The following is a 27,055-nucleotide window of genomic DNA, read 5'->3' on the forward strand; positions in this document are numbered from 1 at the left end:
TTCAAACCATGTCCTCAGTGGGAATTGAAGAGAGATGTGTCCTTTTGGAGTTGGAGTTCACCCAGCCTTTGCCCCGCAGTGTGCTCCACCCTGGGCCGCAGAGACGAGAGGTCCTCTGTCCTTGTTCCAAGCTTACCTGAAACTGCCTGTCCAGAGCTGCTTATTACCTCCTCTCCTGCCTTCTGGACTCCACTCTCTTCCCATGTAGAGACTCTTCCCTGCATTGTGCCATGGTGGGTCAGACCCTGACACCCATCTGTGCTCTTGTGAACTTTATAGATTAACTTTGAATAGGGCTTTGAGGTTGTCGACAGAACGGGATCTTCCCACCGTCACACCTGCCCTGTGTATGTGAGCGTCAGAGCAGTAGTCAACCTAGGGCGGGCAGGTCCCCCTCCTGGATCCCCAACCAACTCTGGCCCTACAAGAACACATAGGTTCTCAGATACCAGAATAATTGTTGGAGACAACCAGAGTTTAATTTTCTTGAGCTCAATACTTGTGAACTCCCAAGAGATTTTATGTGTGCTCAGTGGTGGAGGGTGAGAGTGTGTGTGCACATGTGTGCCTGTGTGTAGGGACTGATCAGCTGAGCGGTCTCTTATTTTCATCTGAGAAATGGCAGAATTGGGAGGGGACCCACCAAGCCCAGGGTCTGGGAGGAGTGGGGGGAAGATTTGAGATAACACAGAATTTAGTGTGGGGACAGGAAGAACTTACACATGTGGATTTTACTAGGAGATGAAGTGAGTGCACCCCCAGCGTCAAGCACAGAGCCTTCCCATGGAAAGAACCCAGCTGTAGCTGCTGAAGGGAGGGACTCCTGAGGGCCAGTCCCCTCTGTCCAGGCTCCATGGTGAGCTGCAGAGAGATGAGCTGCCATGGCCCTGGGGCCTAGCTGGGAGCCTGCGTTTCAGCCTCTGTGTTCTCACTCGCCTCTCCTCTCCATCCCTCTCTTTTAGGGTTTTGAAGACCCTAAAGACAAGTGAGTAATGTGCCCTTCTTTATTCCTGCTCCCTCAGCCTGGGGGACATCTCCAGATCCGCCCTCCTGCCCAGGTTCCCCAGCTGCACAGGGAATGAGCCCAGACAGTCTTGGCTGAGTGAGCAAAGCCCACTGCTGCTCATAGGAGGGCAGCGTGGCAGCCCTTTGCCGGCAGAAAGGCCGGGCCTTGGCACTGCCCATTTGCACACTTATACATGTGCACACACAGAACCACGTACGTGCACACTCTGCACATGCCCATGTGCATGCACAACACAGACACACACATATGCAGCTCCCAGGAAATGCAGACCTTGTACACGGTTGCCAGCACCTGGCCACATCCCAGTGCCCTGAGGGAATGTCCTCCTGCTTCTCCTCCACTTCCCAGTTCTCAGGGACTATCAGAAATCCCACTCAAGGACTTCCCTTCACCCTGAGAAATAGGGTTTTTAGGTCAGTACCCAGAAATCATGAACCCTGCTTCCTAGAGACCTCCCTGAGCCAGGTTAGGCAGCCAGGTGGTTCTCACCCCCTGTGGCAGAAGTCTTGCCTCTAGGTATCAGCTTTTATTTCAAGGTGATGGTACAGCTGAGGAATGAAGAGCAGAGACTGTTACTTGTAGGGAAAAAAATTAAACCTTCGATAATAAATCATATTACTACCATGCTATAGTAGTGTGTCAGCGGAGTCATTTTGGTAGTGAGGCCCTCCGGCCGGCAGGCTGAAACTCGGGCAGTTTTCTGTGCACGTGAGCAGTGAGATGGAACTCGGCTTCAGCCGTCCTGATCTCAGTCCTGGATTGCCCACCTACTAGTGCTGATCTTGGGTGATTGTGGGGCCCCTCCAATGGTCTGGGTGGCATGGCAGGGCAGGCCCTCTAGGAGTGCCCCCCAGTGGTCAGCCTGTTTTGTATCTGAGCCTCTTTGCTCCCCAGGAATGCCCAGGAAAGTGCCAACCCAGAGGATGAAGTGGACGAGTTTCTGGGCCGTGCCATTGACGCCAGGAGCATTGACAGGCTGCGGTCTGAGCACGTCCGCAAGTTCCTCTTGACCTTCAGGGAGCCTGACTTAGAGAAGAAGGTACAGCTGCCTGGGTGGGAAGGAGGCCCCAGCAGAAGCAGGGCCGGGGAGGGGACGAGGCAACAGGACAGATCCCTGTCCCCTCCACCAGGGAAAGAGCCCCTGTCCCCTCAGCTCCCCAGCCCTGGTGCTGCACTTCCCAGGAGATTTTAGGGAGACTTCCTTGGTTGAAAGGGACACATCTTAACTTCCTTGTGCCTCAGTTTCCCTATCTGGGAAATGGGGATACTTAACATACCTACCTCATAGGATCGTAGTGAAGATTAAACAAGTCCACATATGGAAACACATAAAAGAGTATCTGCATTATAGAAGATGTTCAGTAAGTGTTAGTTGCTCTTTGTTTTATTTTTGTTTATTATTATTATTACTATATATTACTTATATTTCATTACCAATGGGCTACCCAGTTGCTGTTGATGCAGTGGAACCTCACAGTATAAAGCAGTCAAGATCTCTTTGTCCCATCTCCTTAAATTGTGACTGAGAAAGCTAAACTCAGGAGTTGAGTGACCTGCCCTAGGCTGCCCAGTGAAGTGGTGACAGCTGGAGCCAGACGCTGGTCCAGGGTTTTTGCTCCACATCACGCAGTCTCCCTGGGGTTCAGTGAAAATGGGCTTATATAAAGCCATGTCATCTCCAAGGGAGGCAAACCTATGGAGGGGCCACTTACTGTTCACCAGCAGCAAAGGGAGCTGACCAATGGTGGCCGCGCCGGGGCCTCTGTGCCTATACACGGTCCAAGTCATGGGAGGAGCTGGGGGAGGAGCTGGACCGGGAGCTGGGACAGTGGTGACCTCTCTGAGCCCCAGCTTGCTCTCTCTGAAGTAGAAACAACAGCGTCCTGTGCCTGCTTCCTGGGGTTCCCATAATAGTGTCCCTGATACTCGTAGGCCCCAGCACGTGCAGAGAGCCTCTGGTCTGACAAGCCCGCCGCACTGCCCGCGGGCACCACCACCTCCAGCACTCTGGGCTGCTTTCTGACAGCTGGTGCCGGTGCTGGTCCTGGGTGTCCAGGCCTTGGGAATGGGCTGCCCGGTGGGGCTGGGCTGGAGTGGGGCTGTTGCAGACAGTGCCGGCGCCTCAGGGCCCTCACCCTGCCCGTGTCCTCCCAGTATTCCAAGCAGGTGGATGACCGACTCGGTGCCTACGTGGCGTGTGCCTCACTCGTCTTCCTCTTCATCTGCTTTGTCCAGATCACCATTGTGCCCCAGTGAGTAACACCCCGCCATCCCCTGGGCTGCCTCCTCAGGCTGCCGGAGCTCCAAGGCTGGGAGGGAGGCAGAGGCCAGGATCTGGACCGAACTTGCTCAGGCAGGGAGAGAAGTTTTCAAACACATCCTTGGTGGGAAGCTATAAAGGCGGATGACTCCTCTCTGATGATGAGGCCATGTGCTTATTCCAGGGCGGAAGCTTTCTCTCAGGGCCTGCCCGGCTGCACGCGGGCCTCCTTCCCACCACGTTACCAGCTCACCCCATTTAAACCACACAGTGGTTGCCCGCTGAATCACCCAAACTATTCACCAGGGTTGTTTCTGCATGATCTTTGGTTCTTGTGAAAAAAAATCAATACATCTTCAAACGATAAAGGTTTTCAGCTACTCTGGATATTTCAAAGAACGGATTTCAGGTTCTGAAGGCTTTTCCCTGGCCTTGCCCCTGGGAGAGGCCCATGGCTTCCCAGGGTCCACTCCGAGGTGGGCTTTTGGAAAGGAAGTGTTTGTCAGATAGTCAGTCACAGTGGGTCATGCCTAGGTGAGAAAGAAAACTGTTCCGTGTGTGTGTGTGTGTGTGTGTGTGTGTGTGTGTGTGTGTGTGTGTGTGTAAATGTCTGTGTGCATGCATATATATACATAGGCATATATTTACTTTTTATTAGGCAATATTTCAAGCATACAGAAAAGCAATTAATATAGTCAACACCCACCCCTTAGATATAACAATTGTTAATATTTTGCAATTTTGTTTCATCTATTTTTTCTGATTTTTTTCTTAAAGTAAATTTTAGGCAAAAGTACATTTTACCCCTGAAGAAACCTCAGTGCACACCTGCTTTAAGGGCATTTTCCTTATTAACCAACAATGCTTATACATCAAACAAAATTAACTCCAGTACTCTATGATCGTCTCAAACCAAGTCCACGTTCAAATTCCCTTTTTCCTGCAAAATGTCCTCTACTCTTTGTTTATGCAGAGCCATGATCTACTTAGGATGCACTGACTGTGTTTGGTTATGTCCTATAAGTCTAATCTAATCTAGAAGAGTCTTCTCACTCAACACCTTCTGTTTTTCACTTTGAAATAAAATGCTGACCATTTATATAACTGCAGTACAGTTCTCAAAAGCAGGGCATTAACACTGGGATGATACTATTAACTAATCTACACACAGTGTTCTGATTTCATCAGTGTTCCCCCAGTGGCCTTTCTGTGTCCCAACAGCCAGTCCACAATCCCACTCTGCATTAAGCTGCTGTATCTTCTTGGTCTTGTCCAATCTGTGACACTTGGGCCTTTACTTGTCTTTCGTGGCTTTGGCACTTTTGATGTGTGCTGACCAATTAATTTGACAGATGTCTTGATTTGGGTTTGTCTGATGTTTTTTCATAATTAGATTGAAGTTGTGCACTTCCGCCAAGAATCCCACAGAAGTGGTATTGCTTCCTTCTGAGTGCATCATGTCAGGAGGTACCTGATGGCAGCATGTCCCATTACTCAGTGCCTTTTATTTTTAATGACACTGTTACAGAGATGGCCCTTATATTTGTATCTGCTGTGACTGTCAAGAGACCACAGGTGAACACCAGACACAGGCAGCCAGCTCACTCTGGTTACACAGCGAATGCCCATTGCCCCCCACAGTGCAGCTGTGCAGAGCTCATAGGATTGTGGGTGCTCATTTGCATAGCACTCCATTTTTCTGTATTGAAATGGAGCTGTGGGTTTAAGTAAACAATTTAGGCTCTCTGTCTCCGTTTGCAACTGACAGTCCAGTTAGCTTGGGTGCGTAATCCTGCGTCTGTGCTGCTTTTTTTTTTCTGCATCCTGGCCTGGGGGCTGGGTTACCCCAGGCCCCCGCTCTACCTGCAGCGGCTTCTTTCCCTCTGGCCACAGTTCCAGTGCTAAGGCTTTGACGAAGACCCTCTCTAGCCGTCCTCTCTCTAGGGAAGCCTTAGAAGCTACTTTAAAGGTCTTTCTTTTGCTCTGAAGAGAGTTCTCTCCCCTTGGTCTATTTGTTTAAGATATCCAATTGCTGGCTTCTGGGGGAGCCTGGAACAAAGAAGCCTCTCTAGAGGTGTCCACCTGCCTTCTTGAGTCCCCCACCTGTCTTTAACCTGCTAGTGACACCTGACATCTCCAGGCCACCCTCAGTCCCTAAAAGGGAGAAGGAATTTCTGCAGCCTCCTGCAATATGGTGGGGTGTGCTGTACCTTGCCAGCCCCTGGCCCAGGAAGGCTAACAAGAGGTTCTGGATGGAAAGTCACTTCCAGCTTCTGTCCGAGGATTCTGGCCCTCTGATTCTGTTGAAAGTTCAGATCCCTGTGATCTGCCTCTAAAAGGGCCCAGGAGAGGTCCTTGCATTTTTTTGTTGAACTGGCTAGGACGAGTGGAGCAAAGCTGAGCAGGCTTTGTTGCGGGGCCTGGCAGGGGGCAAGGTTCAGGTGCTCTGCCCTCCAAAGGGACACATCATTGCTGTTTCCCAAAGTGTCTGGTTGGGCTGCTGACAGATGCATTTTTGTAAATGATGCCATTTATCAAATACTTTTTCAGCCTCCACACTTAATTATCAAGCCATGAGTGACTACTTGAGGGAATTTCCAGGCGATTTTTAAAATGGGTCTTTGTAAGCTAAAAGAAGCAAGTCTATGGATAGCTAAGAATTAAGCAAAATATTGAGCAAGTGTCAGTTCTCCATTCAGCTCCCCTGTGGGCTGCTCCTCCCCCAGAAAGGTGCAGAAAGTTGGGAAGGGCAGGAGCCAGACCATTATGGACGAGGGTCCTGAATCTGTTCACAAGGCTGTGTAAGCCCTTTTCAGTGGGTCAGGGGCTGAAAACGACTGAGCAGTGGGTTCAGGTGAAGTGGAGGTACTTTGCTATTTCCCAGGACCTTTCAGAGCCCTGGAATTCCCTGCCTCTTCCCTTCCAGCTCTGTGTTCATGTTGAGTTTCTACCTGACCTGTTTCCTGCTGCTGACCTTGGTGGTATTTGTATCCATGATCTACTCCTGTGTGAAGGTGAGTCCAGCTTACACCCAAGCCCCCAGTCACCTCTTTCCTCCTTTCCCACCCTTAGAGGGGCCCCTCCAGGAGCCTGAAGTCACACTTGGGATCAGGGTGCATGAGGCTGGGCCACAACTCCTGACTGGCACTGGCAGCAGCTGGACTGCAGCGGGTGGGGGTCCTTTGTCCTTGGGGCCTTATTTATATTGGGTATTTTAATCATTTGTGACTCCTTGCAAGAAGATGGTGCTGCCACTCCTCTGTCCCTTCTCTTGGTATCAGTTAGGATGAAGGAAGGGCACCTAACACAATGCCTGGCACAGTAGTGGTCAGCAAACATTTGCTGGAAGAGCATGTGGAAGAGATCTCTTCTCACCTCCCCTTCAGAGTTCCCATGTGCCCTGAAATTGGCCCTGGGGTGGGGGATGGGGAACTGTAGAGATGATGGCTTTGAGCTGCCCATCATACAGATGACAGGGAGACCCAGAGTGGCTCAGTGTCTGAGACAGGACCATGCAGCTGGCATGTGGGCAGGAGACCCTGGTCTGTGTTCTTCTCCTCTTGTTAGGCATGCTGTGCCCCCGCTCCAGGCAGTGTCCTTCAGGGGAACCTGACCACAGGCCAGTCTTGTCTGTTGTAGGAGACACTCAGGTTCCCATTTGCCTTGCTCACCCAGCCTTTCCCTCATTTCCTTCCCCAGTGGTTTAAGAATTCCCAGACGGGGCCATCCTGGTCCAGAACACACTCGGTGCCCAGCGAGCACAGGCCCTCCAGCTCTGCTGTAGCCATTTCTCTGTCACTCCCTGATGCTCACCTGGAGCCAAGCCCCCAGGAGGCCGGTTCTACCATTACTTCCTACGCTCTGTGGTGGGCACTGTGTTCTCCTTCCAGAGGGTTGGACCTTTGCTACCTCCCAGTTCCCTTTCTTTCTCAGCCCTGCAAACAGAGTCCTTCGTTAGGCTGTTACCTGTTAAATCACCTGAGAGTCAAGGTCTTCATAGACTGATTGTTAGATCTGGAAAAGCCCTTGGGAATTATCTGGTGTGGTCCAGCCCTCCCCCTGAGCAGGTAAAGAAGCGAATGTCCGGAGAGAGGCAGGCAGGCCAGGGTCAGTTGGAAAGTTGAGCTGTGTACTCGGCCAGTGGCTTCGCTGCATTATAGGGCTCAATCCTGGTTCCCTGCATCGGCACCAGCTCCTTCCCAAGGCTCTGTGTTCATTTGCCTCCTGCCTTTCCATCTTGCTTGTCAAGACACCACCCACCGTGGCCCCCAGTGGGCAGTTTCACTTTCTGTATCTCATGGCTACAAAATCACACCGTTTATTCACAACAGACAGAAAGTGGAAACAATCTGCGTGTCCATCAACAGACGCGTGGATGAACAAACGTCTGTCCATACAATGGAATATTGTCTATCCATAAAAAGGAATGAAGTTCCAACACATGCTATGTGGGTGAACACATATGGATGAACCTTAAACATTATGGCAAGTGAAAGAAGCCAGACACAAAAGGGCATATATTGTATGATTCCACTTACATGAAATATCTAGAAGAGGCAAACTCATAGACAGGAAGCAGACAAGAGGGCACCAAGGGCAGACAAAGGGAGAATGGGGAGTTATTGCTTAATGGGCACAGCGTTTCTGTTGGGGATGATCAGAGGGTTTTGGAAATAGCAGTGATGGCTGCACCACATGTGAATGTTGTAATTAATGCCAGTTTAAATTGGACACTTTAAAATGGGTGAAAATGGCAACTTCGTTACGAATATTTTACTGCAATAAAAGAAGTCACAACAGCCTAGAGAAAAAACACACCATGGCTAAAAGGGCCTCGTAAATGTTCTGTTGCAGAAACCCAGAAAGAATCTTTCCTCTTTTTAAGTAATAAACTGAGGCAAAATCATTGGTTGTTCATTTGAGGTATTTCATTAGCTTATTCAAATCAGAAACAAAGCTGTATGTCATCTACAATTTTAAAATGAGAACAGATTTCTGTTAGTGGCTCTGGTTAAGTCTGAGCTTTCCTGATTTCACTTGTTCCCTGATTTTCGCATGTATCTGGTCCGCAGGGAGAAGAAGAGGGGGGACAGCCCACCTGCCTGCCTGCACTGGCCATTGTGAGTTAGTTAGTACTTTGATCTAGTGAACTCTTTTTCCCTATGTTCAAGATTATTTATGAAAATCATTCCTGCCTCCTTGTGTTTTATTGAATCGTTATCAATGTCATTCAATGAGTGTGTTCTCAATTCCTTTATCCAACCCAGTAATTTTTCTGATAGTTCTGAGGAGGCCACGGGCCCCACAGGGGAACGCTGATAGATGAAATGCCCACCTCCCTGCCCTTGCTCCGTACCCCACCCCACCCCACCACACGCACGCACGCACACACACGCTTCAATCATGGGAGGCTGCTTCCTCCATCTCACAGATGTAGAGCTTCTGTAAAGAATTTGTTTGGGAAAGAAGTGCTTTATGGCTTATCAAATCTGGAACCTGCTGATCTGGGCCAGGAGCTGAATAGATGCAAATACCTGCCCTGAGGTCCCTGCTGCCTCCCCACTCCCAGCCTCTAATAGCCATCTTCCCAGCATTTATCCACTTCCTGGGTATCCAGCCTGAGAAGTTGTTTGTAGTATGAACTCTCCTTGATTTCCTTCTTCTTTTCTTCCCTGTGGTGGGGTGACTGTGAGCATATAAAAATGTGAAAGGGGCGATTCTCCCTTTTGGCGCCGATGCAGCAGGGCAGACTAGCCCTCCCCTTGCCGAATGGGGACAAGGGCCCATCACTGATCACCGTCCCATGCTGCCTGCAGGTAGAAGGACTAAAAGTTGACTTTATCACCTTTCCAGGTATTGCCATGAAGCTGACGGACTGGAATTTTCTGTGTCATTCTGTTTCCCCTTTGAAAACCTTTGCCCTTTACCAGAACTCATTTTTCATCTTAGTTCCACCGCTTCCCAGAAGTCACGGCTGTGGCTTTCTGATGAGACACGACAGTTCTTTGCCACGCACGGTGTGGGCTCCAAAACCAGGCTGTTCTGCCAGCCAGGGCTTCTGTCTCTGTTTCTTTACTCTTCCATTTCTTCAGAACAGCTTGGACTTACTTTCTTAAAAATGTCCGTGTCCTGACCTTTTTGAAGAGAAACGTCAAGAAGAGCAGACTGCATCAGCTGACGAGGTTGTCTTCGCTGTCTGTCAGGCAGAGTCCCAGGGCCTGCCTGTCACGAGGTTTTTCCAAACTTCCCACCCAACAAGTGCTCTGATTGCCTTCACCCTGGGCCTTGTCATCACTTCCGGACATGGCTTGGTTCAGCCCCCAGGCACACGTGGCTTTCTCAGGGAGGCTAACCTGGTGCCTTGCGCTTCATCCTGTCCCAAAGTCTCAGAGTGTCCACTGTTTCTGGTTTGCCTTGTCCTATGACGGTCCCCTGAGCACCCTCCTGGAGTTGCTTAGAGGGCCAGTCTGGACATCTGCTCATACCACCCATCCCTTCCCTTGGTATCAGTGCTGACTTGGGCTCCAGAGCAGCTTTTCTTAAAGAAAAACATGCTAAATCCCTCCTTGCTATCACATGTGGTCCACAGACTCGAGAATCTCAGATTGTAAATGGCCTGAACAGTGGGAAACCCACCTGAGGCCGGAGTCCCTTTATGATAGCTGTGTGAGGGGGCCAGCCTCTGCTTGACCACTTACAGGGCAGCGAGCTCACCACCTCCTCAGCGCATCTGCCTCCCTCTGTGGCCACCTCTGATGTCCCATCAGTCTCCCTTGTGGCTTCAGCCCCATCACCTGTGAGTGGTCAGGCCTACCCCTGACAGTATGGACACTGCTGCCTCCACTGCCCAGACAGGTAGAAGAGGGGCTCCCTCCCTCCCCCTGCTCTGTCTTGACTTGACTGTTGGCACATCCTTACTCAGAAGGCCAGACTCCCTTCCTGCGGTTTGGGACCTGGGTATAGATGGGCCCAGAAAGAGTACTCAGCTACACAGAGTGTGGGCATGTGTGGGCATGTGCACACATGGGTGTTTAAACCTCCTTCATCCTCCAGGCTGCTGGCTCCCCTTTAGCTTGCATCCCACTGGCCCCATGGACCTGACTGTCTTGAGCTCCTGGAAACTGTGGCCAGAGCTTCCGGTGCATTTGCCAGAGAGCATCCCCCTCTCCCACAGCATGAGTGCAGCTAAATCCCGCCTCACCGTCTCTCCTTCCTACCTCTCCAGGGTCTAGAATAGGGTCTCATCACCAGCACCCCCACCTCCTCTCCCTTCTTCACATCTTCTCTCCTGTGGGGACTTTAGGATTCCCACACTCACTTTCCCGCGTGCTCAGGGGCATGTTGTGTCTGTGAGGGAGAGGATGTGCTCACCCGGGGCTGGAGAATTCTCCCTCCTGGGAGGCATCTTTCAGGTCCTGTCCATGGACTTTGAGTCAGGCAGTTTGGGGTCCGCTCCCGGTGTGTCACTTTGAGTTGTGTTTCCTGAGACTCTAATGTGGCTTTTATTACATCCACATTGCTGATGAGGAAAATGAGGCTCAGAGAGGTTAGGAGCTGTCCTGAGGTCCCACAGCTGGAAGTGGTAGAGCTGGGATTTAAGCCCAGGTGGCTCTTGACTCCAGAGCCCACAGTCCTTCCTCTTCAGGACCTGCCTTTGTCACAGTGAAAGGCCAGCTGACAGGAGCAGTGGTGTGCAGCCTGGCCAGCATCTGCCTACTTTGTTTGGCCTCCGAAGCTTTCATATCTTTAAAATTTTTTTTCTGAAGTAGGAACTACTGGATTTTTTTTTTATTAGCTCTTTGCCAAAAAGGCTGTTTTCTTAAACTGTTCCCCATTGGATTTCAACCCCATCTTTAATCTCTGCAATATCTTGGCCCCACATCACAGACTGGGAGCCAGAGCCCCTGGGAGGTTATTGATGTGCCTGGAGACAGAGGCCAAAATCAAAACTGTCCCTTGTGCTGGTCATGGTTTATTAATTATGTCCCCACTCCTGTTTTTCATGTTGAATTGATTTGAATTAATCAGACTGGGAATGTACTGGGTTGGCTTTTTTTAAAAATCAATTCTTTTTCTGAGTTCTGACTGTAAGCAGGCACTGAGTAATTGATGTGCATAGACACAGTTACCCTGCCATAAAAAAATGCCCCCTGGGATCTGCAAGCAGATCCGGTGCAGCCTCGAGAGGTGACTTTGCCCTAGGTGAAGAGTTTTGTCATCCACACTGGGATTAGTAAAGGTGTGAATTACAGTCAACACAGATAAACTTTTCAATTACTGGAGATGAGATACTCTGTAAACTAGTGCCAAGGCAGGATGTCAAATCTGGAGACTTCAAAAAAGCAACAATTCCTGGGTTCCTACTGAGGCTTTAAAGTCAAGAGCAGGTCTTTGTAAAGGATGACAAGGGAAACTGGCTTGTAGCAAGCCAGTGCATTAAAAGTCAATCATTCATTACATGTTAGAACTACACTTCAGATTTTTTTTAAGCCTGCAGTTCTTCTCCTGGCCTCTGGGTGGCCCCTGTGGAGCTACTGGTCCCACAGTCACCAGGAAGCTGTGTGCACATCCTGTTCCCCAACCGCTTTCTATAAAGGATTTAGCATCTACTAGTGACCTTTACCTAAATCAGTCATTTCCCTGGTGATTGCAAAATGATACAAGAAGCCTGTCAATTGATGGATAGGGTGCTCAGAACTGGAACAATTTAAGCAACAAGGCAGGGCGGGAAGTGGGGGATAAAATGGACAAATTTAAAAATTTTGCCAAAGGCAAAGATTAAAAACCATCTGTCATACGATTTCAGAGTGAGATCCTCAGGCTAGTGCCAAAACACTTTCTCCAGCTGTGAAACAAAAAATTCCTTTAATAGGAATCAAGGACTTTCATACTTGTTGGCAATGCGACCCTTTAAAAATACAGATATTAACTAAATTTTCTACTGAATTTAACAGCTTACAAAAGCACTTGTAAATGCATGATGTAACTGAGTCTTCATATCCACCCTGAAAGATAAATATTCCTTATTTACCAATGAGGAAACTGAGGCTCAAAGCCGTTGAATACTTCCCCAGGATCACACTGATCCTGAGGGAGGGGGAGGGCCTGGCCTGGGCCCAGGGACAGGTTTTTTAAAGGCTGAACAGGACTTTTTAATAAGCACTTTCTTGAGATACAATCCACATACCATAAAATTCACTTTTATAAAGGTGGATGATGTTGTAATTCAGTAGTTTTTTGCATATTCATAAAGCTGTGCAACTGTTCCAGAACATTGCCAGCATCCCAAGAAGAAACCCCATTAGCAGTCATTGCTCATTCTCTGCTTGCCCCAGACCTGGTGACCTCTAATCTGCTTTTTGTCTCTGAATTTGCCTGTTCTGGTCATTTTGTATTAATGGCATCATACAGTAAGTGGCTGTTGAGATTAGCTTCTTTCACTTAGCATAGGTTCATCCATATTGTAAATGAAATAGCACTTCATTCCTTTTTAAGGCCAAATAATATTGCATTGTGTGGATATACCACATTTTGTTTATCCATTCATTGACTGATGGACAGCTGGGCAGTTTCCACTTTCAGATTATTGTGAATAATGCTGCTATGAACATTTGTGCACAAGTTTTTACTTGGACTTAAGTTTTCAATTCCCTTGAGTATATATCTAGGAATACAATAGTTGGGTCATATGGTAACTATGTGCTTAACATTTTAAGAACTGCCAAACTGATTTCTGAAGCAGCTGCACTATTTTACATTCCCAGTAGGAATGTATGAGGTTTCTGATTTCTCTACATCCTCACCAATACTTGTTATTATCTGACTTTTTTATTAGAGTCATCCTAGTGGGTATGAAGTGGCATTTCCTGTTTTTGATTTATATTTCCCTAATGACTAATGATGTCAAACATCTTTTTGTGTGCTTAATGGCCATTTGGGTAGATTCTTTGGAGAAATGTCTATTCAAATCATTTTCCCATTTTTTAATTGTGTGATCTGCCTTGTTGTTGAATTATAAGAGTTCTTTGTATACAGTAGCCCCCTTTTATCCAGTTTGGCTTTACATGGTTTCAGTCACCAGCAGTCAGCCAACATCACGAAGCAGATGATCCTCCTTCTGATTATACCGTCAGAGGCCAGTAACAGCCTAACACTATGTCATAATGCCTATATCACTCCCTTCACTTCATCTCATCATATAGGCATTTTATCATCTTCCATCATCTTCATAAGAAGGGTGAAGACAGTGCAATAAGATACTTTGTGTGAGAGAGAGAGAGACCACATTGACATAACTTTTATTGTAGTATATTGTTACCATTGTTCTGTCTTATTTGAGTTATTGTTAATCTCTTTCTGTGCCTAACTTAAAAGTTAAACTTTATCATAGATAATTATGTTTAGGAAAAAGTATAGTATATTAGGGTTTGGTACTATCTGCAATTTTAGGCACCCACTGGGGGCTTGGGGATATATCATGTACAGAAAAGGGGGGGAACTACTATGTTCTGGTGACAAGACTCCTGTTAGATAAAGAGTTGGCAACAATTTTCTCCATTCTGTGGGTTGTCTTTTCATTTTCTTTTTTTAAATATAATTTTTATTGTGGTAAAATATACATACAATGAATTTCCATTTTAACTATTTTTCAGTGTTCAGTGGCATAAAGTACATTCTCATTGTTGTGTAACCATGACTACCATTCACCTGAAACCTTATACCCATCAGACAATAACTCCGCATTCTGCTCTTGCTCAGCAACCACCATTCTACTTTGTCTCTATGAATTTAATTACTCTAGATACCTCACAGAAGTGGAATCATAATGTATTGTTCTTTTGTGACTGACTTCTTTCACTTAGCATAATGTCTCTAGAATGTCACTTCATGTTGTAGCAAGCATCAGAATTTCATTTCTTTTGAAGACTGACTAATATTCTACTGTATGTCTATGCCATGTTTTGTTTATCCATTCATCCATGGATGGACATTTGGGTTGCTTCCACTGTTAAACTATTGTGAACAATGCTGTTGTGCACATGAGTGTACAAATATCTGTAGAAGCCCCTGCTTTCTACTCTTTTGGATATATTCCCAGAGGTGGAATTGCTGAATCATGTGGTAATTCTATGTTTAATTTTTTGAGGAACCATCATACTGTTTTCTGCAGCAGCTGCATCATTTTATATGCCCACCAGAGCTGTACAAAGGTTCCAGTTTATCCATATCCTCACCAACACCTTTTTTAACTTTCTTGATGGTGTTATTTGAACCACAAAATTTTTAAATTTTGATGAAATCCAGCTTATCTGTACATTCTTTTTTGCTTGTGCTTTTGGTGTCATAGCTAAGAAACCAGTACTTAATGTGAAGTCACAAAGATTTCCATGCATATATTCTTCCAAGTTTTAAAATTTAAGCTCTTACATTTAGGCTTCTAATCCATTTAGAGACCATTTCTATCCATATAATTTTTGTATATGCTGTGAGATAGGAGCCCAACTTCATTCTTTTGCATGTGGTTATCCAATTTTCTTAGCACTGTTTATTGAAAAGATTATTCTTTCCCCCACTGAATTTTCTTGTCAACCTTGTCAAAATCAATCAATTGTAAAAGTAGCTGTTAAATTCTGGACTCCCTATTCCATTGATCTCTGTCTCTTAAGCAGGATTTTTAACTCAAGCTTATGCTCTCCAAATCTCACATAGCTTTCCTTCTACCACATAAGTAGGTTCAGCCAGAATGTCCCCTTTATTACCTCAGAAGAAAGTGTCTTATTGAGACAGACTTGGTGATACATGAACACACCTGGGGGGAACCCTGAGTACATGGAGTCCGAGATCTTTACCTCTCTGACAATAGCCTGAATGGCTGCCAAGCCTCTATAGTCATACCTGTGGTCTGTCCTTCCCTCTGCTGAATACAGAGTGGGCTTGTTGAAAGGGTGGAGGAAGATTTGGAATGGAAAAGATGAACTGCTTCCCTACACACAGACTCAGCGCAAAGCCCAAGACCAAGGGGTGGGCAGGGCACTACTTGGTGTCAAGAACTCTGAAAGGTTTGCGATTTGGTCTCACCCTACTTACAAGTTAATTAAGTTAGCTTGTTGCTCTTTCATGGATGCTGGCAGAAGACATGAGACTCCTGGGTCAGAGATGAATGACTTTATTACAGCACAGAAATCAGCATGAGCATTGGCACATTTGTGTTGGTCCCCTAAGGTCCCATGGAGGTGATGTGACAGGTCCACATGGACACCCTGTGTGTAGTGAGTTTGGGGCCTAGCACTTGCTAGCAGTAAACATTGTAGCGTACAAGCAAGTCCCCTCCATGCTGGGGAGTGAGCAGTCACACAGTGGTCACACTGTGTCCCCTCGCCTACTTAGTTGTCTGTGTGACCAGGTACAGAAACTCTCAGCATCAGAGGATGGATAAACCTTGCAGTCTGGCACCCTCAGCTGGAATGCACGGGGACATTCAGGGACCCAAGAGCCCTACAGTTGGGAAGCCTTCAGAGACGGGATGTGACTTGTTCAGGGTCACATAGGAAAAAGCCACACCTAGAACCCTGGTCTCTGGACTCCTGGTCCAATGCTTTTTCTAGGCCCCTCCTCTGACCTTAAGGGTTTCCAGACACCTGGCAGGTTTGTAGCAGATCAGCCTCACCAGGAGGTGCTGAGGTGGGTTGGGCAGTGGGGGGATCGCATCCACATTTTGCTTTTCCGGGTCTGCCAACATCTTTTGTAGTTTAGGTTCTTTGGAGATGAGGAAGACATGGAGGCCAACTGTGGCAGATTTGGGGCAGACTGGTTATTTAATTATCAAGACTGCAGTGTTCATTTCTTTGAATGAACATATGGTTTGTCTAGTTGAAGGGAATACAGGGAGGGTTAAGTGAGAGAAATGGCAGGTCCATGAGCATCCTGCTGAAAAAGGCTCAGGTAATTCACTTGTCCAGGGTCCCACCCTCCTGCTCACATGCGCTCTGCCCCCTCCTCCCTAGCCCATCCCCTTCTTCCAGACTCTAGGTCCTCTCTGAATCCTCAGACCCACAGCTCCCTACTTCTTCCAAGAAGAAGTAGAAAATTCTGGGCCCCTCCATGACTCCTCAGCTGGCCCTCCCTGATTGTAACCCCAAGTGGCCAAGAAGTCACACAGCTGGGACATGTGCCTTTTCTTCTGCTTGCCTGTTGGGGTCAAGATAGCATCTTTCCTTCATCCTGCCTCCCTCACCTGCGAGCTCCCCAGGGAGACCCACTCCTGGCCAGCGGCCAGGCTGTGCTACTGCCCAGAAGCAACGGTGCAGTGCTGCAGGGCATGGGGGGCTTACCCACTGGGGAGGCTTTCTGGAAGGCCCTGGGGTTATGCTGGCGGAAGACACTGAGGAGGGGAGGGCTGGTGGTCCACTGAGCTCCTGTGTGGCAGTTTGTGGAGTCCACACTGAATTCTGTTCCCTCTCTCCACCCGCCACCCCGGCCAGCTCTTCCCAGCCCCACTGCAGATGCTCTCCAGGAAGATCGTGCGGTCCAGGATGAACAGCACCCTGGTCGGGGTGCTCACTATCACCCTGGTGTTCCTGTCAGCTTTTGTCAACATGGTGGGTGGCTCTGCCTCCCCAGCCTCCCGCGGTGCAGCCCGCTGGAGCCCTGTACCCCACATGCACAGGCTGGACAAAGAATTTGCCCCCAGGCCCTGGAGTTATCCCTCTCTGGAAATTCTTAACATGGGTCTCACCTTGGGTCTGGAATCAAATTTGACCCCTAGAGCCTTTCACACAGGCTTTAGTTCCTCACTGTTAAGGCTGAGGAACCAGAAGGATGTGGGGAGGCCTCTAAGGGAGATTTCCAAGCCCCACCCTGGGCAGCTGGGCAAGCCCTGCCTGCTCCTCAGCTTCTTCCAGACTCCTCTTCTGCCCCAGGTCAGTGTCAAGCCACCCCTGAGACAGGGTGGACGGGCACCTGCTGCCCCGTGGAGATGGGCTGCGCTGGCCTGGCCCCCGGGGGCTGACCTCTCTTCCCCTACCCCCAGTTCATGTGCAACTCCAATGACCTGTTCGGCTGCCTGGCGGAGGAGCACAACATCAGTGCCAGCCACGTCAATGCGTGCCACGTGGTGGAGTCGGCCGCCAACTACAGCCTGGGTGCTGAGCGGGGCTTCTGCAGCAGCTCCTGGCCCAACTGCAGCTTCCCCGAGGTACTGGGCAGAAGGGGCTGGATGCAGAGGGAGACCTCCCACCCCTCCCCATCTCTGCCCTTGGCTGCCCTGAGGCATGGTAGGGCCCTCGGGCTCGCTGCCCTTCTGGAGACCTCCTTTCCCCAGTCTCTCTCACGCCATGTGCCAGACACCAGTGGACACAACCAGCCCCCTCAGTGTAACAGCAACGTAATAATAGCAGAGCTGTTGTTCATATCATACTTAGCCATGTACCTGGAGCTGTGCTAAACTGCTCTATGTACATTTACTCATTGAATCCTCACCACAGTGCTATGACATAGACACTGTTATTATCTCCTCTACACAGATGAAGCAGAGATATGGAGAGGTTAAGTAACTTGCCCAAGGTCACACAGTTAGTAAGTAGCAGAGCCAGAGCTCCCACCCAGGTCATCTGGCTCCAGAGTTCATACTCTTAACCTGTTCCTGCATGGCCAGCTTTCGCGGCAGGCACACAGTGCCTCAGGAGCAGCTGTCTGAGCCCCTGCTGCTTCAGAGAACAGGGAGGGGAGCAAAGGGAACCCAAGCCCAAACCACTGAAGTACCACCTTCAAGTGTACCCCTTTCAGGTGTACGATTTGGTGGCATTTGGTGTAGTCACCAGCATGTGCAGCCGTCATCCTGATCTCACCGTGGAGAACTTTCATCCCTGCCCAAAGAAACCGTGTACCTGCATGTTACTGGGTTTAATCAGTAGCGCCAAGAGCCCCTGCAGAGCGGCACGCATCAGGCACTTAGGGTGTGCGGGCACTCCATTCACCTTGCTGCATTTCCTTGGGGAGCAGTTTTCGAGTGAGCAGGAGGGCCAGGCTTCCAGCCCAGGGCGGCCACCCCAGGCCCTGGGTGATTGCTGCACCCAGCTCCCTGTGAGGGGGTCCCAGAAAGCCTGTAAGAGGACAGCAGTTTAGGCTCTTTTCTGGGGAGAGGGTCCAAGCTCCATCCAGTTCCCCAAAGGCCCAGGACCCACGGCAGGGGTGCAGAGTGGCAGGGAGGGCCCTGAGGACTGCCATGCCGGGCCCCCCTCCCTGGGCAGGAGCCTGGTGCGCCGCCCCTGTGCAGATGAGCAAGGGGCACTCTGTGGGGGATGGGCTCCCCGATGCCCGCCTGGCAGGGCTCTCCCACACCTGTGCCTGGGCACAGGCCAGGCTGTCCCTCTCCTTCAGGCGGCTGTGCTCCACGGACGGCCTGGGCAGGCACCCACCCTCCCCTCTCACAGCGGGTGGACAGGCCACAGGAGCTGCAGCCTGAGGGCTGGGTGCTGAGAAGCAGAGGCTGTTTTCGGTCCTGTGCCTGCCCCTTGGTGGCTGCTCCGCAGAAGCAGCAGAGGAGCAGGGGACAGGGCAGTGGCAACAGGGCCTGTCTGAGCTCCTTGTCTGGGAGAAGTGCTTGATCCCAGACTGCAGCCCTTGCAAGCCAGACCAGTTTCAGGCCCGCTGACCCCAAGCCCACAGGCTATAGAGCTCTTGGGCTGACCCCGCCTCAACCTCCAAGTGTTGTTCTGACCCCGAAGGCCTTGGGGAGCCCCAGCATTAAGCTTTGGCCTCCTGGTTGTCTGGACCCAGGGTCTGAATGGGAATCCAGGCTGGCTTGTGGATGGTATTATTATCCTTGGTGCTGAGTCATCTCGGTGTGCCCTCCCTCCCTTCTTCTCTGGCCCCCGTGCCAGGTGCTGACCTGAGGCTGGTTCTCCCCATTCCAATCACTGGGGGCCTCTGCTGTCCCTCTCTGGGTTTCTGAAGCCTGGGAGGCAGAAGGTCCAAACCGGGGACTATTTGGCCCTCAGCCCAAGACAGAGGCAGTGAGTCCCGATGCCTGACTCAGAAGTAGTGATGCTAAATTTAAAAGAAAACAACAGAAAAAGAACAAAACAGTAGATGCTGATGTGCCTAGATTAGTGTCAGGGGACAATAGAACAGAAGCGGACCACTGAGAACACCTGGTTCTGACCCTCACTTGTCTAAGAAAGTAACTAAGGCTCAGAGGTTAGAAAGGACTCCCCAAAAGTAAACTGCACAGGGCCTCAGTCCCTCATCTGAAATCTTCCAGGACAGATATATTTTGGACTTGGGAATTTCTCAGGTTTCAAAAGATCATCTCACACCCCCAGTGAGCCTGAGCAGCACCTGATATGAAGCACTAATATTTCTGCAGCAAAGTGTATGAATAGTCACAGGAAGCAGGATAAAGATGACAATCACCTCACGTCATTTGGGTCAGGTTTTGCCACCAAATAAGGTCAATTCAGGTGTTGTCACCATATCTTTCACGAAAATACTTTCAATTTTCAGAACTTTGGATTTAAAGTTACAGTTCTTCAGGGGCTGGGGCCTTGCCCCCCACAGGCATAAGAGCACGAGGCCCTGTGCCGAGCGGCTTCATCTTGAGTAATAGTCGCGGTGAACCATGAGATAGAAGGTTTTGCAGATGGGAAAACTGAGGTTTAGAAAGGTTGGATACATGGCCCAAGTCACACAAACAATCCTTAAAGGATCAGGAATGAAACTCCAGTCTGCCTGAGCCTGGAGCCCTGCTCTACCCATGGGGCTCTCCTGCCTGTACTGGCCAAACTCAGCCCGGAGCCCCATCTCCTGGTTCCTAACCAGGGCCCTTCGTGTTACAGCACAAGTTCACATCAGCAGAAGCATTCCCGGCCCCGGCTTCATCTGAGGCTGCTTCAGGCTGGAGGGATGCGGGGGGCAGGCGGGGGCAGGCGGGGCCCAGGGTGCTGAAGCCCACCGCCCTCTCTCCGCAGTACTTCACCTACAGCGTGCTGCTCAGCCTGCTGGCCTGCTCCGTGTTCCTGCAGATCAGCTGCATTGGGAAGCTGGTGCTCATGCTGGCCATCGAGCTCGTATACGTGCTCATCGTCGAAGTGCCCGGTGTCACGCTCTTTGACAATGCTGACCTGCTGGTCACCGCCAATGCCATGTAGGTGGCCCTCCCCTCATGCCCCCCACTGGGTCTGGGCATTGCAGGGCGGTAGGAAGAGCTGGAGGCTGGGGTCCTGGGCTACAGGGGCCTTGTAAGGGGAGAGTCCTGTTGCTCCCTCACTCTGAGCACCTGGTAAAGCACCCATGTCTTTTTTTTTCCTCTCTGGGGTGGCCTTAGGGTGACAATGCCCCACTGTCCTGCTGCCTTCAGTTTCCTACTCAGTCCTGACCTCAGGCCTCACTGAGTTGTTCCTCACTTGTCCAGGGCAGCCTCTGATGAGTTATTTCATCTTCTCTAGATGCCTGTGGCACCTCAGACCCAGAGGGGTCAAGGTTCCAGAGAGCTGGATAGTAAGGTCTGTGGGAGCCGAGCAAAAGCCTTGGTTGTTCGTGGGCTCTGAGTCGCACCTTGAGCCAGGCACCTGGACATGCCTTATCCCTTTTCACCCTCACAGCAACCCAGCAAAGCAAAGTAGGCAGGACCGCCACAGACAGTGGGGTAGATTGCTCACTGCTCGGAGGCCCCCTGCTGTGATGGTGAGCAGTTAAGTCCCACAGCCAGGAGGTGGCAGGCGTGGGAGTTGTGCTCCAGGCTATCCAGCTGGCAGTCAGCCTGGTCACATAGCAAGATGACAGATTTCCAAGGGAGGTGGCTCCTTGAGCAGAGGGAGCTCTGGCTTTGGGTTGAATTGAGTTTGAATCTCAGCCTCAGATGCACATCTGGCTATTTTCCCTGAACCTCATTTTTTTTCCCCCCAGTAAAATGGGAATAACAATACCCATAGTAGGTGCCTGGTGTGTAGCGCCCCTTTTCTTCCCGTCACCATCCCCGCCCCACCCCCAGCAAACACATACCAGGAACTGCAAAAAATATGAGTGACAGGTCTGGGTCCCCTGAGAAAATGCAGCAAACTGCTTTCTCTGAGTTAGAGGAAGGGGATCCTTTCATCCATCTATGCATTCATTCAAAAATATTTATTGAGGGCCTACCACGTCCCAGGCTTTGAGCTGGGCAGTGGAAATACAGTCATGGATAGATCACACAGCAAAGCCAGTGTCAGAAATGCTACTTTTTTGTGAAGAGAGTGTTACCTGAGACAAGGAAGGTGTAATGAAGGCTCTCAGATTCAGGTGGAACTTCTGAGCAACTGTGGAGCTGTGGGCGGGTGACAGAGAAATACAGTAGCCCTGGGGGCGGTACAGGCTGCAGGCCTGTGAGCACAGGGGAGGAAGGAGGCCTGGGCCTTTCCAGTGGCCAGTCAGGCTGTCATGGGTCAGACCGTGCATCTGGGCTTTGCCACCTGTTCCCCTGCCACGTGCAGCTTTTCCTGTCCTGCTGAAGTAGCAGCCGAGAGTGGAGGCCATTTTCAGGTTGGGAGACGCTGGCGTGGCTTGGAGCAGCTGTCCAATAGAGAAATAGTACAAACCACATATGTGATTTAAACTTTTCTAGTAGCTATATTCAAAAGGCAAAACATGCATTTAATTTTAATATCTTTATTTAACCGATATATTAAAATATTATTTTAATATGTAGCCAATATATAATTACTAATGAAATATTTCACATGTTTCCCACACTAATTCTTCAAAACCTAGTGTATGTTTACACTTATAGGATGTTTTAACTTGCACTAGCCACATTTTAAGGCTCAGGAGCCACATGTGGTCACTGGCTACCAGCCTGGACAACGCAAGTGTAGTGCTTCTCCTCTGGATGCAGCAAAGGGCTGGGGTGAGAGAGACGGGCAGGCTTCCACCCGTGTGATGTGCTGAGAGGTGGGGCCCAGGTCTCAGGCAGGCGCTGGGTGACTGTGGCAGATGCTAGCTGGGGCTGGGCTTCCTGCAAGCGTCCCATCCTGAAAGTATCCTTGCATCCGGAGGAGTGCTGGGGGTAAACGAGCAGCAGTCATGGGGCAGCAGAGCTGGGGGTGGGGGAGCAGAGCAGGGTGGGGGGGTATAGAGCAGGATGGGGGACAGTCGGGTCAGGGAGCAGAGCAGGGTGGCACAGCATAGTGGGGCAGAGCAGGGTGCTGAGGGCAGAGCAGAATGGGGGAGCACAGAGCAGGGTGGGGGGCAGAGGAGGCCTGGAGGCTGCCGATGTAGAACGGTAGTCCTGAACAGCCCTCCCAACTCCTGTTCACAGAGACTTCAACAACAACGGGACCTCCCAGTGGTGAGTTGACTCTGAGTTCTCTGATTCAGTTCCCCCGTCCTTGGCACGGAGCAGCCAGAGGCCTGCAGCCCAGGGCCTGCCAGAGAAGGCAGCAGGGCCCAGGTGGGAGGGAGGGCAAGGTGGGCCGTGAGGGAGGCCTTCCCTTCCTCGGTACGAAGGAGGCCGCATGGGGCAGATGCTCTTCTTTAACGATCCACACCATGCCAAGATGATCTACAGACACAAAGACTTAGAGCCTTTAGCTCCTACGAGCCCCCAGGCATAGGAGAACAGGGGCTGGTGCCCACCTCTGCGGGGGGAGAGGAGGCTCCCCAGCAAGGCCCTGAGCTGGGGCTGCAGCTGCAGAGTGGGCACTGTGGCCCATGGAAGGGCTCTTTGTTGGGACGGAGCAGGGGCTGGCACAGCTGCTTCTCTTAAAGAGTATTTATCAATAATGTTAACAGGAACATATGAGACAATAGGACTGCCAGCTTTGGGGTTCCTACTGTGTCAGGTACCATGCAAGGAATTCTGTAGACAGTATCTTTAATTCTTAGCACAATCTTGAAATGTAGGTATTCTTACCCCATTTTATAGATTAGGAAACTGTAATTCAGAGAGGTTAAGACCCTTGCTAAAGGTTGCCCAGAGACAGTATGGCCTGTCTGGCTCCCTTGTTAGTTACTGCACCCAGGGCCCGTTTCATCCACTGAGAAAGACCTGTGATGTACATGCTGCCTTTCACAAGGGCCTCATTCACCCACTGATGTACCAGAAGGACATTACCCCAGTGATGTGGGAGATGAGGCATAAGGAGAGGGGTTAATGGCTGCTGAGCTGCAGGTGTGAGCAGGGACTGAGGTGGGGCTGCCAGCCAAGAAGGCTTCCTATAGGAGGCACACCTCAGGCAAAGCTTGAGCTGGAGGTGAGAAGGGGAAGCTGCAGTGGGAGGGAAAGAAAGGCCTCCCATGAGGTGCAAGGGCATCTACCTCCCACCTGCAGCCCTGAGCACGCGACTAAGGTGGCGCTGAAGGTAGTGACACCCATCATCATCTCAGTCTTTGTGCTGGCCCTGTACCTGCACGCCCAGCAGGTGGAGTCCACCGCCCGCCTCGACTTCCTCTGGAAACTTCAGGTGGGTTGCCCTGGGGCTGGAACTGGGGTTAGGGAGGCACCAGGGCCCTGAGGCACTTTGTGAGTGAGCGAGTTCATCACCTGGGCAGGGCTGGGCCTTAGCTGTGCCCTGACAAGGTGTACTGCCCAGGCCTCCTCCCCACTACCAGGGCCCCAGCAGGTCTGCTCCAGCTCTGGGGCCGTGAGGTGAAACCTGGAGCTCATTCCAGACAAACCACCCTAGACGGTGCTGGGAGCTGGATGGGCCCAGGAGATTGGCTGTTAGGTCACAGATGCTGTGTGCTTCTGGAGGCGGGGCATGGTGGGGTGGGGCATGGACAGGCCCAGTTTGTGGCGGCTGCAGCAAGGAGTCGGTGGGGGTGGCGAAGGGTGGCGGGAGGTGAGTAGAGGAGGAGGGCACGTGCAGTCCCAGGACCCCAGAGGCCTTGCAGGAGTCTGGCCAGAGCAGCAGCTGGCACCGACTGAGCAGGGCTTGACGTGCCCAGACTGGACTTGCAGACTCCTCTGGGAGGAGGGATGGAAGGGGATTAAAGACCCTCACGGTCATGTCCACTTCTTCATCTTTGCTCCCTGACCTCCTCCTTCCCCACACCCACACTCCCCCCACCAACCACCATTTTTATTTTCTTTTTGGGGAGGAAGTTTTAAAAACAATTTAAAACCTACAGAAAAGTTGCAAAAACAGTATAAACAACCCCAGTTGGATGTGCCCTTGTTCTGGTGACAGGTGGCGCAGGGGCAGAGGTGGTGGGCCTCTGCGGGGCCCCAGGTCTGACCTGTGCTGGGTGCCCACCTGGGGCTGAAATCCCTCAGTGCTCCGCCCTCCAGGCCTCGGCCCCACATGCCCCTGGAGGGGATGCCCAGGGTGCTGGAAGCGGCAGCCTGTGGCCCCGCAACGCCCGCTGGGTCACCGCAGACGGTACGGTACGGGAGAGGACGCCCAAAGGCACGCACTGCGAGAAGCCAGGTCTCCGGCGTGGGTGGCCTCGGACCTGCTAGTGCAGCCCAGCCCCTTACAGCACGTAGCTGGGCCTGGCCTCTCTGCCTCTCCCGGCCTTGGCCCTTAGCTCCAGACCATCTCTCCAGCTCATCTGAAACTTGCTAAGGCCTTGTTCATCCTTGACTTCTTAGTAATGTTGAGATTCAAGTTGTCAGAAGGCCCTGGATTTTCACTAGACACAGAAAGGATGGGGCATCTGTTGTCCCTGCTGTCGGGTGTCTTGCATGAGGGCTCGCCGAAGTTGGGGGAACATATTTTCCACGGAAGGCCCCTCATGAGCCCTGGGTTGGGAGGGGCCTCAGGGCTCTCTAGTGAGGCTGCCCTTCTCTTCTCAGAGAGCTGCCCCAGCCTCCTCCCTGCCCTGTCACACCCTCTCCTTTGGGGAACAGTGTTTCCTAGGGGCTGACCAGGGTCTGTGGGACCTGGGGCTGAAGTCCCTCCACTTCTCAGCTCACACGCACCCCACCTCCCCCATGAGTGCCCAGAAAGCCCTCCCCAAGATGGCTGCTGTCATGGGACTCGGTTGCGTTGCAAAGGACTCCAGAAAGGGGTGGAAGCAAGGGAAGGGTGAGCCTGCCCCTCAGCCCCCCTCTGTGACCGGCTGCCCCGTCCCCCAGACCCTATGGCTTTGTCCAGCTCCTGAGTGTGTGGGGTCAAACTGAGGCTGCCTGCCGGGGCCGAGCAGAGCCCCTCGCCGGCTCCCCCAGCCCAGGCCACAGCAGCTTTCTCTCAGCCCCTGGCCAGCTGCCGCCTCTCGAGTTTGAAGGTGGAGACCCGGGCAAACCACAGGTGGGGCCCGCCTCTCCCGGAGAGCTGCAGCCTCCCAGCTCTCGGCGGGTCTGAGCCTCCCAGGCCTGGACGGCCGGAGCTGTGGGGGCTCACCTCGGCTGCGGGAAGGGGTGTGGGGGATGGGGGCAGGACCTTTTCGGTCCCTTTGGGCCAACGCCCTGCCCATATTCCCGGTCATCCTCATTCCCTCCAGTGTCCTGGGCTGCAGCCCAGCTCCCGGGTGTCTTGAGGACCCGGGGACCCGGTCCTTTTCCGCCACTCCTGTGTGTCCTCAGCTCCAAGGGGTCCCTGCGTTCCTTGCGTTCCTCTCCATGGGTGGCCACAATGGGTTATGTCCATGTTTTTATCTTTCCTCCCCAAGTCCACGCCTCACTTCCCAATTTTATCTTCTTTTCTGGGAGGAAGTTTTCAAAAATAATTTTAAGCCTACAGAAAAGTTACAAGAACAGTAGAAAGAACCCCAGTGGTCCCATCACCAGACTCTGCAGCCATTTTTCTGCATCTGTTCAATCTCTCTCTTCTCTGACGTGGTGCCTCCTCACCCCTGAGTTCTCCAGTGTCTACCTTCCAGATGCAGGCACACTCCCCACACCATTCCTCTGCGACCTCCCAGCCGGGAAATCACACCCAGGTAGCGCTGCCAGCCCGCCCACCAGCCCGCTCCCATTTTGCCAGCTGTCCCAGTTCTGGTCCAGGGTCCTATCCAGCGTACTCTGCATTTAGTTATCATGTCTCCTCAGTCTTTCCTTGTCTCTCAGGCTTAAAGAGGTCCTTATTCTGTGACCCTCAGCCTAGGTCCCATGTCTGATGTTCCCACATCCAGACACAGCCATGGCTTCTTGGAGAAAAACCGTGGAAATGAGGCCATGCACATCTCAGCACATCACACTGGGAAGTCCACTATGTCGGCCTGCCCCCTCTAGTGACACTAACAACCCTGATCACCTGTTCAAGTGGGCATCTGCCAGATTTCTCCACTGTCAGGCCCCCATCTTCTCCTCTGTATTCAGATAGCATTTGCAGAAAGGTATTCTGATGTCTCACACAAATATTCTGATCCTCAGCAAACTTCCACCCACCAGTCTCAGCATCCATTGCTGACCCTGCCTTCCAGGTAGCAATGACCCCTTCTGCATTTGTTAATTGGCATTCTGCCATAAGGTAGAACCCTTCTCCCCCACTTATTTACTTAGTCATTCATTTATTTATATCAATATGGTTTCATAGATTCTAATAGAATTTAGTGGGTTTCAATCTGCTCCTTTCATTACTTATTTTAACGTTAGAATTGTCCTGGGTTTGGTCAGGTGAGTTTCTTAACGTTGGCTTCTGTGTTCTTTGACATGTCTTCATCACTCTTTGAGCATTTTCGTACCTTATGGAAAAGAAGATGTCTTGGCTCATCATGTACTTTCCCTGATCAAGCCAAGGAATCAGTGACTGTCAAAAACCCCTGATTCTTTTTTGTAGAGGCTGGTATTTAGAAACCAGGATCAGAGTGCTCAGTGTGCTCACTATTCTAGGTTCTCTCCTTGGACAAAGATA

At 50.9% G+C, this 27,055-nt stretch overlaps 1 protein-coding gene across 5 annotated transcripts in view; it reads left to right on the forward strand.

Moving 5' to 3' along the window:
• Positions 1–27,055, forward strand: part of ADCY5 (adenylate cyclase 5) — a 144,438-nt gene that overhangs the window by 107,269 nt on the left and 10,114 nt on the right. For 3 of the 5 annotated variants that reach the window (XM_037013047.2, XM_037013051.2, XM_037013049.2), the window contains exons 9-18: positions 963–985; positions 1,922–2,066; positions 3,182–3,279; positions 6,214–6,301; positions 8,360–8,407; positions 16,769–16,885; positions 17,317–17,481; positions 20,255–20,430; positions 22,579–22,608; positions 23,590–23,722. In XM_037013047.2, the coding sequence (XP_036868942.1) occupies positions 963–985; positions 1,922–2,066; positions 3,182–3,279; positions 6,214–6,301; positions 8,360–8,407; positions 16,769–16,885; positions 17,317–17,481; positions 20,255–20,430; positions 22,579–22,608; positions 23,590–23,722 (1,023 nt within the window). The remainder of the gene's footprint in view (positions 1–962; positions 986–1,921; positions 2,067–3,181; positions 3,280–6,213; positions 6,302–8,359; positions 8,408–16,768; positions 16,886–17,316; positions 17,482–20,254; positions 20,431–22,578; positions 22,609–23,589; positions 23,723–27,055) is intronic. The other 2 variants (XM_037013048.2, XM_017659688.3) reach the window with 1 other exon arrangement.

The sequence above is a fragment of the Manis javanica genome, chromosome 3 (assembly GCF_040802235.1).
Source record: "Manis javanica isolate MJ-LG chromosome 3, MJ_LKY, whole genome shotgun sequence".
NCBI classification, from domain to species: Eukaryota; Metazoa; Chordata; class Mammalia; order Pholidota; family Manidae; genus Manis; species Manis javanica.